Here is a 21,781-nt window from a genome sequence, read left to right as displayed (position 1 = left end):
AGCTTGGTAGCTAGCACACTCGTCTCATGTTCGAGTCTCAGGCAGAACAGAAAGCATGGACTGAACCACACAGTGACCCGGATGAGGGTGAGGTTTGGGGGGGGCTACTGTAACAGTGGCCCGACAGTATGTCTGGGCAATGTGTACAAGTTTGAGTCTTGTGCAGAACAGAAAAATCAGGGACGGAACTCTCTATAATGGTGCCGAAACGCAGATTAAGGATGAGGTTTAGGGGGGTGAGTGTAACGGAGGCCTGTGTACGTTGGTAAGCCTCACTCCCTGACAACATCAAGAGAAGTGCTGGCTATCTGGTTGATGGCCCGGGCTTTTAGCTTGGTAGCTAGCACACTCGTCTCATGTTCGAGTCTCGGGCAGAACACAAAGCATGGACTGAACCATGCAGGTTACAGAGGTGCCGTGACCCGGATGAAGGGTGAGGTTTAGGGGGGTGAGTGAAACAGTGGCCAGACAGTACGTCTGGGCCATGTGTACTGGTTTTGTGCAGAACAGAATAATCAGGGACGGAACTCTCTATAATGGTGCCGAAACACGGATTAAGGATGAGGTTTAGGGGGGTGAGTGTAACGGAGGCCTGTGTACGTTGGTAAGCCTCACTCCCTGACAACATCCAGAGCAGTGCTGGCTATCTGGTTGATGGCCCGGGCTTTTAGCTTGGTAGCTAGCACACTCGTCTCATGTTCGAGTCTCGGGCAGAACAGAAAGCATTGACTGAACCATGCAGGTTACAGTGGTGCCGTGACCCGGGTGAAGGATGAGGTTTAGGGGGGTGAGTGTAACAGTGGCAAGACAGTACGTCTGGGCCATGTGTACTGGTTTGGTGCAGAACAGAAAAATCAGGGACGGAACTCTCTATAATGGTGCCGAAACACGGATTAAGGATGAGGTTTAGGGGGGTGAGTGTAACAGTGGCAAGACAGTACGTCTGGGCCATGTGTACTGGTTTGGTGCAGAACAGAAAAATCAGGGACGGAACTCTCTATAATGGTGCCGAAACACGGATTAAGGATGAGGTTTAGGGGGGTGAGTGTAACGGAGGCCTGTGTATGTCGGTAAGCCTCACTCCCTGACAACATCAAGAGTAGTGCTGGCTATCTGGTTGAGGGCCCGGGCTTTTAGCTTGGTAGCTAGTACACTCGTCTCATGTTTGAGTCTCGGGCAGAACACAAAGCATGGACTGAACCATGCAGGTTACAGAGGTGCCGTGACCCGGATGAAGGGTGATGTTTAGGGGGGTGAGTGAAACAGTGGCCAGACAGTACGTCTGGGCCATGTGTACTGGTTTTGTGCAGAGCAGAAAAATCAGGGACGGAACTCTCTATAATGGTGCCGAAACATGGATGAAGGGTGAGGTTTAGGGGGGTGAGTGTAACGGAAGCCTGTGTACGTTGGTAAGCCTCACTCCCTGACAACATCAAGAGCAGTGCTGGCTATCTGGTTGATGGCCCGGGCTTTTAGCTTGGTAGCTAGTACACTCGTCTCATGTTCGAGTCTCAGGCAGAACAGAAAGCATGGACTGAACCATGCAGGTTACAGAGGGGCCGTGACCCGGATGAGAGTGAGGTTTGGGGGGAGCTAGTGTAACACTGGCCAGACAGTACGTCTGGGCCATGTGTACTGGTTTTGTGCAGAACAGAAATATCAGAGACGGAACTCTCTATAATGGTGCCGAAACACAGATAAAGGATGAGGTTTAGGGGGGTGAGTGTAACGGAGGCCTGTGTACGTTGGTAAGCCTCACTCCCTGACAATATCAAGAGTTGTGCTGGCTATCTGGTTGATGGCCCGGGATTTTAGCTTGGTAACTAGCACACTCGTCTCATGTTCGAGTCTCGGGCAGAACACAAAGCATGGACTGAACCATGCAGGTTACAGAGGTGCCGTGACCCGGATTAGACTGAGGTTTAGGGGGGTGAGTGTAACAGTGGCCAGACAGTACGTCTGGGCCATGTGTACTGGTTTTGTGCAGAACAGAAAAATCAGGGACGGAACTCTCTATAATGGTGCCGAAACACGGATGAAGGATGAGGTTTAGGGGGTGAGTGTAACGGAGGCCTGTGTATGTCGGTAAGCCTCACTCCCTGACAACATCAAGAGTAGTGCTGGCTATCTGGTTGATGGCCCGGGATTTTAGCTTGGTAGCTAGCACACTCGTCTCATGTTGGAGTCTCGGGCAGAACAGAAAGCAAGGACTGAACCATGCAGGTTACAGAGGTGCCGTGACCCGGATGAAGGATGAAGTTTAGGGGCGTGAGTGTAACGGAGACCTGAGTACGTTGGTAAGCCTCACTCCCTGACAACATCAAGAGCAGTGCTGGCTATCTGGTTGATAGCCCGGGCTTTTAGCTTGGTAGCTAGTACACTCGTCTCATGTTCGAGTCTCGGGCAGAACAGAAAGCATGGACTGAACCACACGGTGACCCGGATGAGGGTGAGGTTTGGGGGGGCTACTGTAACAGTGGCCAGACAGTATGTCTGGGCAATGTGTACAGGTTCGAGTCTTGTGCAGAACAGAAAAATCAGGGACGGAACCCTCTATAATGGTGCCGAAACACGGATGAATGATGAGGTTTAGGGGGGTGAGTGTAACGGAGGCCTGTGTATGTTGGTAAGCCTCACTCCCTGACAACATCAAGAGCAGTGCTGGCTATCTGGTTGATGGCCCGGGCTTTTAGCTTGGTAGCTAGTACACGCGTCTCATGTTTGAGTCTCGGGCAGAACAGAAAGCATGGACTGAACCGTGCAGGTTACAGAGGTGCCGTGACCCGGATGAAGCGTGAGGTTTAGGGGGGTGAGTGAAACAGTGGCCAGACAGTACGTCTGGGCCATGTGTACTGGTTTGGTGCAGAACAGAAAAATCAGGGACGGAACTCTCTATAATGGTGCCGAAACACGGATGAATGATGAGGTTTAGGGGGGTGAGTGTAACGGAGGCCTGTGTATGTTGGTAAGCCTCACTCCCTGACAACATCAAGAGCAGTGCTGGCTATCTGGTTGATGGCCCGGGCTTTTAGCTTGGTAGCTAGTACACGCGTCTCATGTTTGAGTCTCGGGCAGAACAGAAAGCATGGACTGAACCGTGCAGGTTACAGAGGTGCCGTGACCCGGATGAAGCGTGAGGTTTAGGGGGGTGAGTGAAACAGTGGCCAGACAGTACGTCTGGGCCATGTGTACTGGTTTGGTGCAGAACAGAAAAATCAGGGACGGAACTCTCTATAATGGTGCCGAAACACGGATGAAGGATGAGGTTTAGGAGGGTGAGTGTAACAGAAGCCTGAGTACGTTGCTAAGCCTCACTCCCTGACAACATCAAGAGCAGTGCTGGCTATCTGGTTGATGGCCCGGGCTTTTAGCTTGGTAGCTAGTACACGCGTCTCATGTTTGAGTCTCGGGCAGAACAGAAAGCATGGACTGAACCGTGCAGGTTACAGAGGTGCCGTGACCCGGATGAAGCGTGAGGTTTAGGGGGGTGAGTGAAACAGTGGCCAGACAGTACGTCTGGGCCATGTGTACTGGTTTGGTGCAGAACAGAAAAATCAGGGACGGAACTCTCTATAATGGTGCCGAAACACGGATGAAGGATGAGGTTTAGGAGGGTGAGTGTAACAGAAGCCTGAGTACGTTGCTAAGCCTCACTCCCTGACAACATCAAGAGCAGTGCTGGCTATCTGGTTGATGGCCCGGGCTTTTAGCTTGGTAGCTAGTACACGCGTCTCATGTTTGAGTCTCGGGCAGAACAGAAAGCATGGACTGAACCGTGCAGGTTACAGAGGTGCCGTGACCCGGATGAAGCGTGAGGTTTAGGGGGGTGAGTGTAACACTGGCCAGACAGTACGTCTGGGCCATGTGTACTGGTTTTGTGCAGAACAGAAAAATCAGGGACGGAACTCTCTATAATGGTGCCGAAACACGGATGAAGGATGAGGTTTAGGGGGGTGAGTGTAACGGAGGCCTGTGTATGTCGGTAAGCCTCACTCCCTGACAACATCAAGAGCAGTGCTGGCTATCTGGTTGATGGCCCGGGCTTTTAGCTTGGTAGCTAGTACACGCGTCTCATGTTTGAGTCTCGGGCAGAACAGAAAGCATGGACTGAACCGTGCAGGTTACAGAGGTGCCGTGACCCGGATGAAGCGTGAGGTTTAGGGGGGTGAGTGAAACAGTGGCCAGACAGTACGTCTGGGCCATGTGTACTGGTTTGGTGCAGAACAGAAAAATCAGGGACGGAACTCTCTATAATGGTGCCGAAACACGGATGAAGGATGAGGTTTAGGAGGGTGAGTGTAACAGAAGCCTGAGTACGTTGCTAAGCCTCACTCCCTGACAACATCAAGAGCAGTGCTGGCTATCTGGTTGATGGCCCGGGCTTTTAGCTTGGTAGCTAGTACACTCGTCTCATGTTTGAGTCTCGGGCAGAACACAAAGCATGGACTGAACCATGCAGGTTACAGAGGTGCCGTGACCCGGATGAAGGGTGATGTTTAGGGGGGTGAGTGAAACAGTGGCCAGACAGTACGTCTGGGCCATGTGTACTGGTTTTGTGCAGAACAGAAAAATCAGGGACGGAACTCTCTATAATGGTGCCGAAACACGGATGAAGGATGAGGTTTAGGGGGTTGGGGGTAACGGAGTCCTGTGTACGTTGGTAAGCCTCACTCCTTGACAACATCAAGAGTAGTGCTGGCTATCTGGTTGATGGCCCGGGCTTTTAGCTTGGTAGCTAGCACACTCGTCTCATGTTGGAGTCTCGGGCAGAACAGAAAGCATGGACTGAACCATGCAGGTTACAGAGGTGCCGTGACCCGGATGAAGGATGAAGTTTAGGGGGGTGAGTGTAACACTGGCCAGACAGTACGTCTGGGCCATGTGTACTGGTTTTGTGCAGAACAGAAAAATCAGGGACGGAACTCTCTATAATGGTGCCGAAACACGGATGAAGGATGAGGTTTAGGGGGGTGAGTGTAACGGAGGCCTGTGTATGTCGGTAAGCCTCACTCCCTGCAACATCAAGAGCAGTGCTCACTATAAGATTGATAGCTTGAGCAAAAGCTTGGTAGCTTGCACGCTCATATCTCATGCAAATTCGAGTCCCAAGTTACAGTGGTGCCGTGACCCGGATGAGAGTGAGGTTTAAGGGATGAGTGCAACAGACACCAGTTGGTGTGTCTGGGTGATGTGTAGATTAGTAAACTTCACACCCTGACAACCTCCTCAACAGCAGATCTGGCTATTGGACTGATAGCCCGGGCTTTTAGCTTGGCAGTTATCACGCTTGACTCTCATGCAGACGGCAAACAGAGACTGAACCACGCTGGGTTGCAGTGGTGCCGTGACCCGGATAAGAGTGAGCTTTGACGTTGGTGTGGATTAGCCATGTGTACCTTAGCAAACCTTACTCACTGACAACATCAATTTTGTTGGCAGCCGGGCTTTTAGCTTGGTAGCTAGCACATTCATCTCTCATGTCGGCGACCCAGGCTCAAATCCCGTGCAGAATGGAAAAAGCAGAGAGCCACGCGGATGCCGAAACCCAGGACCAGGGTTTTGACCTGGATGAGAGTGAAGTTTAGGAGGGTCCATGTAACAGAGGCCAGCCTTTGGTTAAACCTCACTCCTTGACAACCTCAACAGCACTGCTGGCTATCAAATTGATAGCATGTTTACTCATATCTAATGTGGAAAACCAAGGTTTAAATACAGCAGAAAGCAGAACCACGGCAGTTACAGTGGTGCCGTGACCCGGATGAGATTGAGGTTCGTGGGGGGGTGAGTGAAACGAAGGCTAGCCAGTGTAGCTAGGCCTTTTGAATGTTGGTAAACCTCACTCCCTGACAACCTCAAGAGCAGAGCTGGCTGATCGGATTGATAGCTCGCTTGCTTATATCTCATGCGGGCAATCCAGGTTGGATTTGAACAGAAAGCAGAACCACGGCAGTTACAGTGGTGCCGTGGCCCGGATGAGAGTGAGGTTTGAGGGGTTGAGTGAAACGGAGCCCAGGCAGTGTAGCTGGGCCTTTTGAATGTTGGTAAACCTCACTCCCTGACAACCTCAAGAGCAGTGCTGGCTATCAGATTGATAGCTCGCATAGTCATATCCCATCCGGAGAACACAGGTTCGAGTAGAACAGAAAGCAGAACCATGGCAGTTACAGTGGTGCCGTGACCCGGATGAGTGTGAGGTTTGAGGGGTTGAGTGAAACGGAACCCAGGCAGTGTAGCTGGGACTTTTGAATGTTGGTAAACCTCACTCCCTGACAACCTCAAGAGCAGTGCTGGCTATCGGGTTGATAGCCGGTTGCTAGCATACTTGTCTCTCATGCCGAATGACCCAGGTTCACGTTCCGGGCGTACCAGAGAAAGCAGGGCCCGAACCAGGCGGGGTTCCATCTGCACAGTTCCTAATTAGTTTGGGGTAGTGTGGAATTAAGGTGAACGATGCGTTTAGTGCTCCTTTGGGGGCCGGCGGATGAAAGGGCCTGTTTTTGTTGAACTTGTTGCAACGGCCATGTGCTGGTAGGGGGTGGACTCAGCTGGGCCGGGCCTTTACTCAGCAAACACAGGAGCTGTCAGGACACATTAGCCACAGCCAGAGTTATGGCACATACTGGGCAGAGGTGAGGTGGGCCGGGGGGTGGGGGGGGGCGCTTGGAATCAAAGGGAGGTTTTTATAAGCGGGGGAGTGAAGAAGATGGGAGAGTATGATGGATGGGAGGATACCAGGAGAGAAGGCCCAGAGCCCCTTGGGTGAGTCTTTGTCATATGATTCCTTTGGCCTTTGTTGGAGGTGTTGCCAACGTCTCTGCCAGCTGGGCCTGATTAGGAACTCGGCTGCTAAATGGGGGGGGGGGGGGGTGGGGGGGGGATGGGGGGGGGGGGGGGGGGGGCCTGTAGTCTGCCCGAATAAAAAGAATGGCCGATCATACCAAAGCCTGGACAGAGGAGGGTAGTCATACTTTTTACTTTTGAGGAGTTTTTGTCAAGAAGAAACACTTCTTTTATTTTGTTACGCTCTACGGCTGCAGCTGTCGATTATTTTAGTAATCCGTCGATTTGTTTGTTCGATTAATCGAGTAATCGGACAAAACACATTTAATAGCCCTAACGTGGGTATTTCATGGAAATTACTTGAAATAAACAACTTATTTTATTACGATCTAGATTTCAGGACGTCAAAGATTCTTTGTGAGTTTTTCTATACGTGCAATACACATCTATTGCTGCAGCTGTCCATTATTTCAGTAATCCATCTATTTGTTTGTTCGATTAATCGAGTAATCGGACAAAACACACCTAATAGCCTTAAGTAGGTATTTAATGGAAAATAGTTGAAATAAATAACAAAAAGAAACACTTTTATTTTGTTACGCTCTACGGCTGCAGCTGTCGATTATTTTAGTAATCCATCAATTTGTTTGTTCGATTAATCGACTAATCGGACAAAACACATTTAATAGCCCTAACGCAGGTATTTCACGGAAAATACTTGAAATACACAACTTATTTTATTACGATCTAGATTTCAGGACGTCAAAGATTCTTTGTGAATGTTTCTATACGTGCAATACACATCTATTGCTGCAGCTGTCGATTATTTCAGTAATCCATCGATTTCTTTGTTCGATTAATCGAGTAATCGGACAAAACACACCTAATAGCCTTAACGCAGGTATTTAAAGGAAAATAGTTGAAATAAATAACAAAAAGAAACACTTTTATTTTGTTAAGATCTACGGCTGCAGCTGTCGATAATTTTAGTAATCCATCGATTTGTTTGTTCGATTAATTGACTAATCGGACAAAACACATTTAATTGCCCTAACGCAGGTATTTCACAGAAGTTACTTGAAATAAACAACTTATTTTATTACGATCTAGACTTCAGGACGTCAAAGATTCTTTGTAAATTTTTCTATACGTGCAATACACATCTATTGGTGCAGCTGTCGATTATTTCAGTAATCCATCTATTTGTTTGTTCGATTAATCGAGTAATCGGACAAAACACACCTAATAGCCTTAACGTAGGTATTTAATGGAAAATAGTTGAAATAAATAACAAAAAGAAACACTTTTATTTTGTTACGCTCTACGGCTGCAGCTGTCGATTATTTTAGTAATCCATCGATTTGTTTGTTCGATTAATCGAGTAATCGGACAAAACACATTTAATAGCCCTAACGCAGGTATTTCACGGAAATTACTTGAAATAAACAACTTATTTATACGATCTAGACTTCAGGACGTCAAAGATTCTTTGTGAGTTTTTCTATACGTGCAATACACATCTATCGCTGCAGCTGTCCATTATTTCAGTAATACCTCGATTTGTTTGTTCGATTAATCGAGTAATCGGACAAAACACACCTAATAGCCTTAACGTAGGTATTTAATGGAAAATAGTTGAAATAAATAACAAAAAGAAACACTTTTATTTTGTTAAGATCTACGGCTGCAGCTGTCGATTATTTTAGTAATCCGTCGATTTGTTTGTTCGATTAATCGACTAATCGGACAAAACACATTTAATAGCCCTAACGCGGGTATTTCATGGAAATTACTTGAAATAAACAACTTATTTTATTACGATCTAGATTTCAGGACGTCAAAGATTCTTTGTGAGCTTTTCTATACGTGCAATACACATCTGTTGCTGCAGCTGTCCATTATTTTAGTAATCCGTCGATTTGTTTGTTCGATTAATTGACTAATCGGACAAAACACACTTAATAGCCCTAACGCAGGTATTTAATGGAAATTACTTGAAATAAACAACTTATTTTATTACGATCTAGACTTCAGGACGTCAAAGATTCTTTGTGAGTTTTTCTATACGTGCAATACACATCTATTGCTGCAGCTGTCCATTATTTCAGTAATCCATCTATTTGTTTGTTTGATTAATCGAGTAATCGGACAAAACACACCTAATAGCCTTAACGCAGGTATTTAATGGAAAATAGTTGAAATAAATAACAAAAAGAAATACTTTTATTTTGTTACGCTCTACGGCTGCAGCTGTCGATTATTTTAGTAATCCGTCGATTTGTTTGTTCGATTAATCGAGTAATCGGACAAAACACATTTAATAGCCCTAACGCAGGTATTTAATGGAAAATAGTTGAAATAAATAACAAAAAGAAACACTTTTATTTTGTTATGCTCTACGGCTGCAGCTGTCGATTATTTTAGTAATCCATCGATTTGTTTGTTCGATTAATCGACTAATCGGACAAAACACACTTAATAGCCCTAACGCAGGTATTTCATGGAAATTACTTGAAATAAACAACTTATTTTATTACGATCTAGACTTCAGGACGTCAAAGATTCTTTGTGAGTTTTTCTATACGTGCAATACACATCTGTTGCTGCAGCTGTCGATCATTTCAGTAATCCCTCGATTTGTTTGTTCGATTAATCAAGTAATCGGACAAAACACACCTAATAGCCTTAACGTAGGTATTTAATGGAAAATAGTTGAAATAAATAACAAAAAGAAACACTTTTATTTTGTTAAGATCTACGGCTGCAGCTGTCGATTATTTTAGTAATCCGTCGATTTGTTTGTTCGATTAATCGACTAATCGGACAAAACACATTTAATAGCCCTAACGCGGGTATTTCATGGAAATTACTTGAAATAAACAACTTATTTTATTACGATCTAGATTTCAGGACGTCAAAGATTCTTTGTGAGCTTTTCTATACGTGCAATACACATCTGTTGCTGCAGCTGTCCATTATTTTAGTAATCCGTCGATTTGTTTGTTCGATTAATTGACTAATCGGACAAAACACACTTAATAGCCCTAACGCAGGTATTTAATGGAAATTACTTGAAATAAACAACTTATTTTATTACGATCTATACTTCAGGACGTCAAAGATTCTTTGTGAGTTTTTCTATACGTGCAATACACATCTATTGCTGCAGCTGTCCATTATTTCATTAATCCATCGATTTGTTTGTTCGATTAATCGAGTAATCGGACAAAACACACCTAATAGCCTTAACGTAGGTATTTAATGGAAAATAGTTGAAATAAATAACAAAAATAAACACTTTTATTTTGTTACGCTCTACGGCTGCAGCTGTCGATTATTTTAGTAATCCATCGATTTGTTTGTTCGATTAATCGAGTAATCGGACAAAACACATTTAATAGCCCTAACGCAGGTATTTCATGGAAATTACTTGAAATAAACAACTTATTTTATTACGATCTAGACTTCAGGACGTCAAAGATTCTTTGTGAGTTTTTCTATACGTGCAATACACATCTGTTGCTGCAGCTGTCGATCATTTCAGTAATCCCTCGATTTGTTTGTTCGATTAATCAAGTAATCGGACAAAACAAACTTAATAGCCTTAACGCAGGTATTTAATGGAAAATAGTTGAAATAAATAACAAAAAGAAACACTTTTATTTTGTTACGCTCTACGGCTGCAGCTGTCGATTATTTTAGTAATCCGTCGATTTGTTTGTTCGATTAATCGGGTAATCGGACAAAACACATTTGATAGCCCTAACGCAGATATTTCATGGAAATTACTTGAAATAAACAACTTATTTTATTACGATCTAGACTTCAGGACGTCAAAGATTCTTTGTGAGTTTTTCCATACGTGCAATACACATCTATTGCTGCAGCTGTCCATTATTTCAGTAATCCCTCGATTTGTTTGTTCGATTAATCGAGTAATCGGACAAAACACACCTAATAGCCTTAACGCAGGTATTTAATGGAAAATAGTTTAAATAAATAACAAAAAAAAACACTTTTATTTTGTTACGCTCTACGGCTGCAGCTGTCGATTATTTTAGTAATCCATCGATTTGTTTGTTCGATTAATCGACTAATCGGACAAAACACATTTAATAGCCCTAACGCAGGTATTTCATGGAAGTTACTTGAAATAAACAACTTATTTTATTACGATCTAGACTTCAGGACGTCAAAGATTCTTTGTAAATTTTTCTATACGTGCAATACACATCTATTGCTGCAGCTGTCCATTATTTCAGTAATCCATCGATTTCTTTGTTCGATTAATCGAGTAATCGGACAAAACACACCTAATAGCCCTAACGCAGGTATTTAATGGAAAATAGTTGAAATAAAAAAAAAAAGAAACACTTTTATTTTGTTACGCTCTACGGCTGCAGCTGTCGATTATTTTAGTAATCCATCTATTTGTTTGTTCGATTAATCGAGTAATCGGACAAAACACACTTAATAGCCTTAACGCAGGTATTTAATGGAAAATAGTTTAAATAAATAACTATGAAATGTATAGCTCGGTTGGTAGAGTGGCCGTGCTAGCAATTTGAGGGTTCCAGGTTCGATTCCCGCTTCCGCCATCCTAGTTACTGCCGTTGTGTCCTTGGGCAAGACACTTTACCCACCTGCTCCCAGTGCCACCCACACTGGTTTAAATGTAACTTAGATATTGGGTTTCACTATGTAAAGCGCTTTGAGTCACTAGAGAAAAAAAGCGCTATATAAATATAATTCACTTCACAGATGTTGCATATTTTATAATGGAAGGATGGTGTTTTTGCCATAAAAACAAGATTTTATTTTTTTAAAAAAGATGCATGAAACATAAAAAAATATATACTGTTGAAATCAAAAGTTAACATACACTTGTAAATAACATAATGTCATGGCTGTCTTGAGTTTCCAATAGTTTCTACAACTCTTACTTTTTTGTGATAGAATGATTGACCAAATTGGTGCAGTTCAGCTAAATGTGTTGGTTTTCTGACATCGACTTGTTTCTTCAGCATTGTCCACACGTTTAAAGGGGAACATTATCACAATTTCAAAAGGGTTAAAAACAATAAAAATCAGTTCCCAGTGGCTTGTTGTATTTTTTGAAGTTTTTTTCAAAATGTTACCGGTCTCGGAATATCCCTAAATAAAGCTTTAAAGTGCCTTATTTTCGCTCTCTTCGAAACCACTATCTATTCCCCTGTGACGTCACACAGTGCTGCCAATGTAAACAAACAATGGGAATGCCACAGCAAGATATAGTGACATTAGCTCGGATTCAAACTCGGATTTCAGCGACTTGAGCGATTCAACAGATTACGCATGTATTGAAACAGATGGTTGGAGTATGAAAGTATTGAATAAAAAACTGAAGCTATTGAGCGAATAGCTATTGACGCTATTCATAGCCATAGCATGGCCGAATAGCTGCGTTAGCATCGCCGGTAAAATATGCGGACCACACGATCAGGACTTTCGCATCTTTTGACACTGGAGCAACTTAAATCCGTCGATTGGTAAGTGTTTGTTTCGCATTAAATGTGGGTGGAAGGAAACGTAATATAGTTGCAAATGCATCTGCAGGTTATCCATACATCTCTGTGCCATGTCTGCTTTAGCACCGCCGGTAAATAGCATGTTAGCATCGATTAGCGTAGCATGGTAACATCAACAAAACTCACCTTTGTGATTTCGTTGACTATCGTTGCAAATGCATCTGCAGGTTATCCATACATCTCTGTGCCATGTCTGCTTTAGCACCGCCGGTAAATAGCATGTTAGCATCGATTAGCGTAGCATGGTAACATCAACAAAACTCACCTTTGTGATTTCGTTGACTATCGTTGCAAATGCATCTGCAGGTTATCCATACATCTCTGTGCCATGTCTGCTTTAGCACCGCCGGTCAAATGTGGAGACACTGGCACATTCAACGGGGGTCTGGCGGCAGACACTTTGGCATCTTCGGGCCAGTGGTGCAACTTGAATCCCTCCCTGTTAGTGTTGTTACACCCTCCGACAACACACCGACGAGGCATGATGTCTCCAAGGTTCCAAAAAATAGTCGAAAAAACGGAAAATAACAGAGCTGAGACCCTGTGTTTGTAATGTGTTGAAAATGAAAATGGCGGGTCACATTCTGACGTCATCGCCTCCAGCGCGATAAACAGAAAGGCGTTTAATTCGCCAAAATTCACCCATTTAGAGTTCGGAAATCGGTTAAAAAAATAGATGGTCATTTTTCTGCACCATCAAGGTATATATTGACGCTTACATAGGTCTGCTGATAATGTTCCCCTTTAAGTCAGGACAGTCCTGATTTAGCCATTCCTTTACCACTTTTGACGTGTGTTAAGGGTCAATGTCATGTCAACATCCAACTGCGCCCAAGAACCAACTTAACAGACTGAGGTTTTTAACTTGTCCTGAAGAATTTGGAGCTAATCCTCCTTTTTCATTGTCCCATTTAAAGCAGCAGTTCCTTTGGCAGCAAAACAGGCCCACAGCATAATACAACCACCACCATGCTTGACGGTAGGCATGATGTTCCTGGGATTAAAGGCCTCACCTTTTCTCCTCCAAACATATTGCTGGGTATTGTGGCCAAACAGCTAAGTTTTTGTTTCATCTGACCACAGAAGTTTCCTCCAGAAGGTCTTATCTTTGTCCATGTGATGTTTGGAGGGGAGCCCTAAGGGTTAAAAAAAATGATATATTGGTTTTAAAAAATATCAAAATGGTCCCTGCATGCCTCAGTGTGAAAATTGGGACCCCTGCTGAAAAGTAACAGAACTCTAACTCGAGTACAAAGCTTGCTAGCGGACCACCTGTGGGCCTGGACGAGGTTCAGTTCCTCGTCAGACAATAATACCAGACTGACCTCCCGGGTGTGCCCGTGACTCATCATGACCACATTCTTGGGCGGGGAAGCGAGAAGAGTGAATGCGAGAAATCCAGACGTACGTAACCCGAGCAGGACAAGTCCAGTGTGGGAAGATGACACACGTGTGACGAAAAAAAAGTGCGTGGAAAGTCATCACAATGAGCTGTGATGTCATCAGCAGGCTGAAATAAATCACCCAGACTAGAGATAAATCGTATTATTATGTTTATCTTACCTAAAAATAAATATATTTATTAATGAAAAAAATAAATAAATACATTTTTACTATATTTTGCTAAAAACATCAAAATTAATTGTATTTTTTTTTGTATTATTTCCTGACAGCCATTAAAATAAAAATTTTGAAAAAATTAATTTTAAATAAACATAATAATTCATTTAAAATGCCATCCATCCATCCATTTACTACCGCTTAATCCCTTTTGGGGTCGCGGGGGGCGCTGGCGCCTATTTCAGCTACAATCAGGCGGAAGGCGGGGTACACCCTGGACAAGTCGCCACCTCATCGATATTTAATTATTAAAATAATTGCTTGTTTATCAACAACTTTAGCATTTTTTTTCATTACATTTTGAAGCTCTCAGAAGCCAAGTTATGTTATATTCCTTAAGATTTATTTATGCAAGTTTTGAAGCAGAAATGATCTAAACACAGTTTTGTTTGCATATTTTGAGGTTTCATATATATATATATATATATATATATATATATATATATATATATATATATATATATATATATATATACATATATATATATATATATGTATATATATATATGTGTATATATATATACATATATATATATGTATATATATATATGTATATATATATGTACTGTGTATATATATATACATATATATATATGTATATATATATGTACTGTGTATATATATATACATATATATATATATATATATGTATGTATATATATATATATATATATATATATATATATATATATATATATATATATATATATATATATATATATATATATATATATATATATATATGTATATATATATATATATATATATTAGGGGTGGGCAGATTAGTGAGTTAATTACGAGTTAACTCATCAATCTATTAACGTCGACAATTATTTTATCGCGCATTTGCGTATGTTGTTTACATGCTTTTATTTTGTTAACGCCTTTTCTTAACAAGATGGCGTGGAGGGGCTCTTGGTAAAGATGGAACATTTGGCAAAAATACCGGACAATTCTGCAAATTTCATGGCTGGCTTACAGCGTGGTCACTCCGGGATCACTTACGACCGCCAGACAATTCTGAATGTGGATAGATCAGGCCGTTTTGGACTGAATGACGCGTGCTTGCTAGACCGGCTAGCTCGCATGGGAATACTTTGCCGGCTACATCCAGCGGCCTGTGAAGCAGCGGAGTATATGTGTTGTCTGTCTATTTATGAATAATGCAGACCAGGAGTGTTGGCTGAGTTCTTAACGTTTGCTTTCAGAGCGTGCATATCACAACATACAAGATGTCGTCATGGCGACACAACCTATACCGGGCTACCGCGCATGCTCGTCACTCCTGTTGCATGCTGGGTAGGGTAGTTCTTTTTTTCCCTGGCTCATAACATCACAATATAGTACCATGTATATGATGCCTTCAGTTTATCAAAGCACCAAGCAAACAATCGGAAAATTCCCATCATATCAATTCCTAGATATGGTCATAATTATTTTAAGTGCACAACGCAGAATAAACACAACATTATTAATATTGCTATTACGGATAATTTGATCAAAAATTCCCTAAAACAGCCCACTACCTATAATATAGGTTTTTTAAACATAAGACCCTGATAAAAAAAATGTTTCTGCTGTTACCTCAGAAATTGCCTGTTCAGATGTTATGATTGTGGCTCAGAGATTTGTATGTAGATTATATTTATTTTCCATAACAAACAGGATAACTTAAATACCCTGGCAGTGGCAATAAGCTTAAATGTTTGTAATTACATTTTTGGAGTTGATTTTCATAAAATATGCTATTTAACTGCTACTGTTTAACAAGGACTGATTTAAATTGTGTTTGCACAACAAATGTGTTGGCGCTTTTGTTCATGTGGGAGAATATTCCAATAAAGGTGCACTACACACTACTTTTGAATTCATTATTGGGCTTTGCGTATACAATGCAGTTAATCACGATTAATCGGAGAAATAGTGCGATTAACTTCGATTAAAATTTGTAATCGTTGCCCAGCCTATATATATATATATATATATATATATATATATATATATATATATATATGTATGTATTGACTTGGTGAATTCTAGCTGTAAATATACTCCTGCCCTCTTAACCACGCCCCCGTGGTTGGGGCAAGTATGTCAGCAGCGGCCAAGGAAATGTCAAGTGTGTGTGGGGGAGCCTCTCTGTGTGGAATCTGATCCCACACTATTTTTATTCCCACAAAGTACAGTTACACGCTGATTCATGGCGAGCTTTAGAGGATTGTGAGTGCAGCTGGTGTCTGCTCGGCATGCGGAAGAAGAAGCTTCTTACCCAACACTCTTATATCACCTCCGTCAATGAAAGCTGCCCCACACTCAACATGTGTGTCCTTCCAGACCTCCTTCACCCTGTCCTGGGCCAGCTACCTGCTGGCCAGACACCCTGAGATCCAGGAGCAGATCTACACGGAGGTGGAGAGGACTTTGGGCCCTCGAGCTGTCGCCACGGCCGACGACGTTCCTCGTCTGCCTCTGATCAGAGGCCTGGTCAAAGAGACTCTCAGGTGCAAACAACTCACTACCTGCTACAAAACAACAGAACCGCGACTCATAATCATCTCGAAATTTTAAAAATCAGTTTGGAGAATAAATAAAAAATGGTAAAAAGACGTTTTTAGGCGATCTCCGCGCAAACAGAAGGAGCTTTTTTAACCTGCAAAGGTTCCATTTTTGTTATTATAGCAATTACCGTATTTCCTTGAATTGCCGCCGGGTGTATAGTATGCGCCTGACTAGAATTACTGCCGGGTCAAACCCGTTTTGCAAAATAATTAGCGCATGTTTAGTATTACCGCCGGCTCAGGATTAACGCCGGGTCAAACTCGTTTTGCAAAATATTATTTTGATTAGCGTACGTCTAGAATTTCCGCAGGGTCAAACTCGTCACGTCACAAGTGACACTTCCCCTGTCATCATTTTCAAAATGGAGGAGGCTGATTTCAATCATTTGAAATCGCATAAAGGGAAGAAGAATAAGAGCTATTCAGTAGGATTTAAGGTCCAAGCTATTGAATATGCTAAAAAGAACAGTAAGCAGCTATGTTTTATTAATACACCGTAGCTGCGTGTGTCAAATATGAGTCATTAAATGACTCCCGCCTCCTGGTGGTAGAGGGCGCTAGTGATCCTTCTTGCGACTACTCGGCTGCAGAAGAAGTGACAACAAGTGCTGGGGACGGATATGACGCGGGGGGTCCACGATGGACCTTTTAGGATGTAACACCTATGCTGGCTATGTAAACAACAGGGCTGAAATAAAGCATGTTCCAGTCCTAAATACCCAGTGTATTATTTATACAATAACACTTCCTGGTGGCAGCGGTGGGATAAAGAGATCACCCACTGAGCAGAACGGGAAGGGGAGTTGTACGAGGATAATTCTGTTGTCACCCGCACTACACGTGAGGAGCCGAGCTAACTGATATATATATATATATATATATATATATATATATATATATATATATATATATATATATATATACTCTCCGGGATGGCGGAGGAAGTAAAACAGCTCTTTTAGTCATTGTCTTTGGTATCCCCGACCAAATCGCAAGCATGTAAAATTTTTCACATGCAAGACGATTGTTGGTGTAGTTTGGGAAGGGAATTTATTGGAAAAAGGAACAGTTTGTTCCAAAATCAAATCTACTGTTTAATTGAAAAAGTACTCTTTTGATTAATCGATTGAAGAATGGTTTGGTGCAGCTTTAGTCCTGTTGTTGAACTTTAGTACTATTGTTGAACTTCAGTACTATTGTTGAACTACAGTACTATTGTTGAACTTTAGTACTATTGTTGAACTTTAGTTCTATTGTTGAACTACAGTACTATTTTTGAACTTTAGTCCTATTGTTGAACTACAGTACTATTGTTGAACTTTAGTCCTATTTTTGAACTTTAGTACTATTGTCGAACTACAGTACCATTGTTAAACTTTAGTCCTATTGTTGAACTTTAGTCCTATTGTTGAACTACAGTACTATTGTTGAACTACAGTACTATTGTTAAACTTTAGTACTATTGTTGAACTTTAGTCCTATTGTTAATCTTTAGTACTATTGTTGAACATTAGTCCTATTGTTAAACTTTAGTCCAATTGTTGAACTTCAGTCCTATTGTTGAACTACAGTACTGTTGTTGAACTTTAGTACTATTGTTGAACTTTAGTGCTAATGTTGAACTTCAGTACTATTGTTAAACTTTAGTCCTATTGTTAAACTGTAGTACTATTGTTGAACATTAGTCCTATTGTTAAACTTTGGTCCAATTGTTGAACTTTAGTCCTATTGTTGAACTACAGTACTGTTGTTGAACTTTAGTACTATTGTTGAACTTTAGTGCTAATGTTGAACTTCACTACTATTGTTGAACTTCAGTACAATTTTTTAACTTTAGTCCTATTTTTGAACTTTAGTACTATTGTTGAACTACAGTACTATTGTTGAACTTCAGTCCTATTGTTAAACTTTAGTCCTATTGTTGAACTTTAGTACTATTGTTGAACTACAGTACTATTGTTGAACTTTAGTACTATTGTTGAACTTTAGTCCTATTGTTAAACTTTAGTACTATTGTTGAACATTAGTCCTATTGTTAAACTTTAGTCCAATTGTTGAACTTCAGTCCTATTGTTAAACTTTAGTCCTATTGTTGAACTTTAGTACTATTGTTGAACTACAGTACTATTGTTGAACTTTAGTACTATTGTTGAACTTTAGTCCTATTGTTAAACTTTAGTACTATTGTTGAACATTAGTCCTATTGTTAAACTTTAGTCCAATTGTTGAACTTCAGTCCTATTGTTGAACTACAGTACTGTTGTTGAACTTTAGTACTATTGTTGAACTTTAGTGCTAATGTTGAACTTCAGTACTATTGTTAAACTTTAGTCCTATTGTTAAACTTTAGTACTATTGTTGAACTTTAGTACTATTGTTGAACTTTAGTACTATTGTTGAACTTCAGCACTATTGTTGAACTTTAGTACTATTGTTGAACGTTAGTACTATTTTTGCACTTTAGTCCTATTTTTGAAATACAGTACTATTGTTGAACTTCAGTACTATTGTTAAACTTTAGTCCTATTGTTGAACTTTAGTCCTATTTTTGAACTTTAGTACTATTGTTGAACTACAGTACTATTGTTGAATTTCAGTACTATTGGTGAACTTTAGTCCTATTGTTGAACTTCAGTCCTATTTTTGAACTTTAGTACTATTGTTGAACTTCAGTACTATTGGTGAACTTTAGTCCTATTGTTGAACTTTAGTCCTATTGTTGAACTTTAGTCCTATTGTTAAACTTTAGTCCAATTGTTGAACTTTAGTCCTATTGTTGAACTACAGTACTGTTGTTGAACTTTAGTACTATTGTTGAACTTTAGCCCTATTGTTGAACTACAGTACTATTGTTAAACTTTAGTACTATTTTTGAACTTTAGTCCTATTGTTAAACTTTAGTACTATTGTTGAACATTAGTCCTATTAAACTTTAGTCCAATTGTTGAACTTCAGTCCTATTGTTGAACTACAGTACTGTTGTTGAACTTTAGTACTATTGTTGAACTTTAGTACTATTGTTGAACTGTAGTGCTAATGTTGAACTTCAGTACTATTGTTAAACTTTAGTCCTATTGTTGAACTTTAGTCCCATTGTTGAACTTTAGTCCTATTGTTGAACTACAGTACTATTGTTGAACTACAGTACTATTGTTAAACTTCAGTACTATTGTTAAACTTTAGTCCCATTGTTGAACTTTAGTCCTATTTTTGAACTTTAGTACTATTGTTGAACTACAGTACCATTGTTGAACTTCAGTCCTATTGTTAAACTTTAGTCCTGTTGTTGAACTTTAGTCCCATTGTTGAACTTTAGTCCTATTGTTGAACTACAGTACTGTTGTTGAACTACAGTACTATTGTTAAACTTTTGTACTATTGTTGAACTTCAGTCCTATTGTTGAACTTTAGTACTATTGTTGAACATTAGTCCTATTGTTAAACTTTAGTCCAATTCTTGAACTTTAGTCCTATTGTTAAACTTTAGTACTATTGTTGAACATTAGTCCTATTAAACTTTAGTCCAATTGTTGAACTTCAGTCCTATTGTTGAACTACAGTACTGTTGTTGAACTTTAGTACTATTGTTGAACTTTAGTACTATTGTTGAACTGTAGTGCTAATGTTGAACTTCAGTACTATTGTTAAACTTTAGTCCTATTGTTGAACTTTAGTCCCATTGTTGAACTTTAGTCCTATTGTTGAACTACAGTACTATTGTTGAACTACAGTACTATTGTTAAACTTCAGTACTATTGTTAAACTTTAGTCCCATTGTTGAACTTTAGTCCTATTTTTGAACTTTAGTACTATTGTTGAACTACAGTACCATTGTTGAACTTCAGTCCTATTGTCAAACTTTAGTCCTGTTGTTGAACTTTAGTCCCATTGTTGAACTTTAGTCCTATTGTTGAACTACAGTACTATTGTTGAACTACAGTACTATTGTTAAACTTTTGTACTATTGTTGAACTTCAGTCCTATTGTTGAACTTTAGTACTATTGTTGAACATTAGTCCTATTGTTAAACTTTAGTCCAATTCTTGAACTTTAGTACTATTGTTGAACTACAGTACTATTGTTAAACTTTGGTACTATTGTTGAACTTTGGTACTATTGTTGAACTTTGGTCTATAATATAATTGCATTGTCTTTTTGTCAGGCTTTTCCCAGTCCTCCCTGGCAATGGGCGGATTACCCAGGACGACTTGGTGGTGGGCGGATACTTCATCCCCAAAGGGGTACGGTTGGCGTGGGTTTACTACTTTGCTGTTTTGTAGCGAGCCAAACTGTTTAGCAGCTCCAGTTCTCACTCGTCCCCCATCTTTGCCAGACCCAGTTGGCCCTGTGTCACTACTCCACTTCCCTGGAAGAGGAGAACTTCGCCGACGCCTTGGACTTCCGGCCGGACCGCTGGATTCGGAAGGACTCCTCGGATCGCGTGGACAACTTCGGCTCCATTCCCTTCGGCTACGGCATCAGGAGTTGCATCGGCAGGAGGATAGCGGAGTTGGAGATGCACCTGGTCCTGACCCGGGTAAGGACTAAACCCAGCTCTTCCAAAATGTTGCATTCATACTTCACGCGTCTTTGCCCAGCTGGTTCAGAGGTTCCACATCGGCACGCCCGCGCTCTCAGCCCACGTCAAGGCCAAAACGCACGGTCTCCTGTGCCCTGCAGACCCCATCCACCTGCAGTTCACCGACAGGAAAAACTAGGGAGGGATCTTCTTCGTATTCTGAAGTACTGTACTGTTCGTGTATGACTAAGTTGTTTTTGTGGGAACTCAACCTTCTGTTTTACTGAGGTTTTACTCAGACTTGGTGTAGCAATGAAGACAATACCGGACCAATAAAGTCAAATTGTTGTTTTTATCTAGTTGGCTTCTCCCCTTGATTCAGACCCACAGGCAGAGGTGGGTAGAGTAGCCAGAAATTGTACTCAAGTAAGAGTACAGTTACTTTAGAGATGTATTACTCAAGTAAAAGTAAGGAGTAGTCATCCAAATATTTACTTGAGTAAAAGTAAAAAGTATGTTGTGAAAAAACTACTCAAGTACTGAGTAACTGATGAGTAACCTGTTTGTTTAATGATTACGGCAACAAGTAATGCACAAAAACATAAAAATAGCAATGAGCAAATTCAGAGCCAGGAATATCTCTTAAGCAACTAAAACAATAATATATATTAAATAACAATACATTAAAAAAAATAAATTAAGGCAAATTGAGCCACAATAACTTAACAGCACCATAG

General features: G+C 41.0%; 1 protein-coding gene across 1 annotated transcript in view; it reads left to right on the top strand.

Annotated features, from left to right (window-relative positions):
• LOC133543195 (cytochrome P450 27C1) overlaps window positions 1-21,399 on the top strand; it is a 61,481-nt gene extending 40,082 nt beyond the window's left edge. Inside the window, exons 6-9 of the mRNA XM_061887705.1 lie at window positions 16,302-16,468; window positions 20,688-20,766; window positions 20,859-21,062; window positions 21,124-21,399. Of these exons, the coding sequence (XP_061743689.1) occupies window positions 16,302-16,468; window positions 20,688-20,766; window positions 20,859-21,062; window positions 21,124-21,243 (570 nt within the window). The 3' untranslated portion in view covers window positions 21,244-21,399. The remainder of the gene's footprint in view (window positions 1-16,301; window positions 16,469-20,687; window positions 20,767-20,858; window positions 21,063-21,123) is intronic.
• Window positions 21,400-21,781: the final 382 nt, after the last annotated feature.

This window comes from Nerophis ophidion, linkage group LG25, assembly GCF_033978795.1.
Source record: "Nerophis ophidion isolate RoL-2023_Sa linkage group LG25, RoL_Noph_v1.0, whole genome shotgun sequence".
Taxonomy (NCBI): Eukaryota; Metazoa; Chordata; class Actinopteri; order Syngnathiformes; family Syngnathidae; genus Nerophis; species Nerophis ophidion.
The sequence above is the reverse complement of the archived record's forward strand: the minus strand, read 5'-3'. Positions and strand labels throughout refer to the sequence as shown.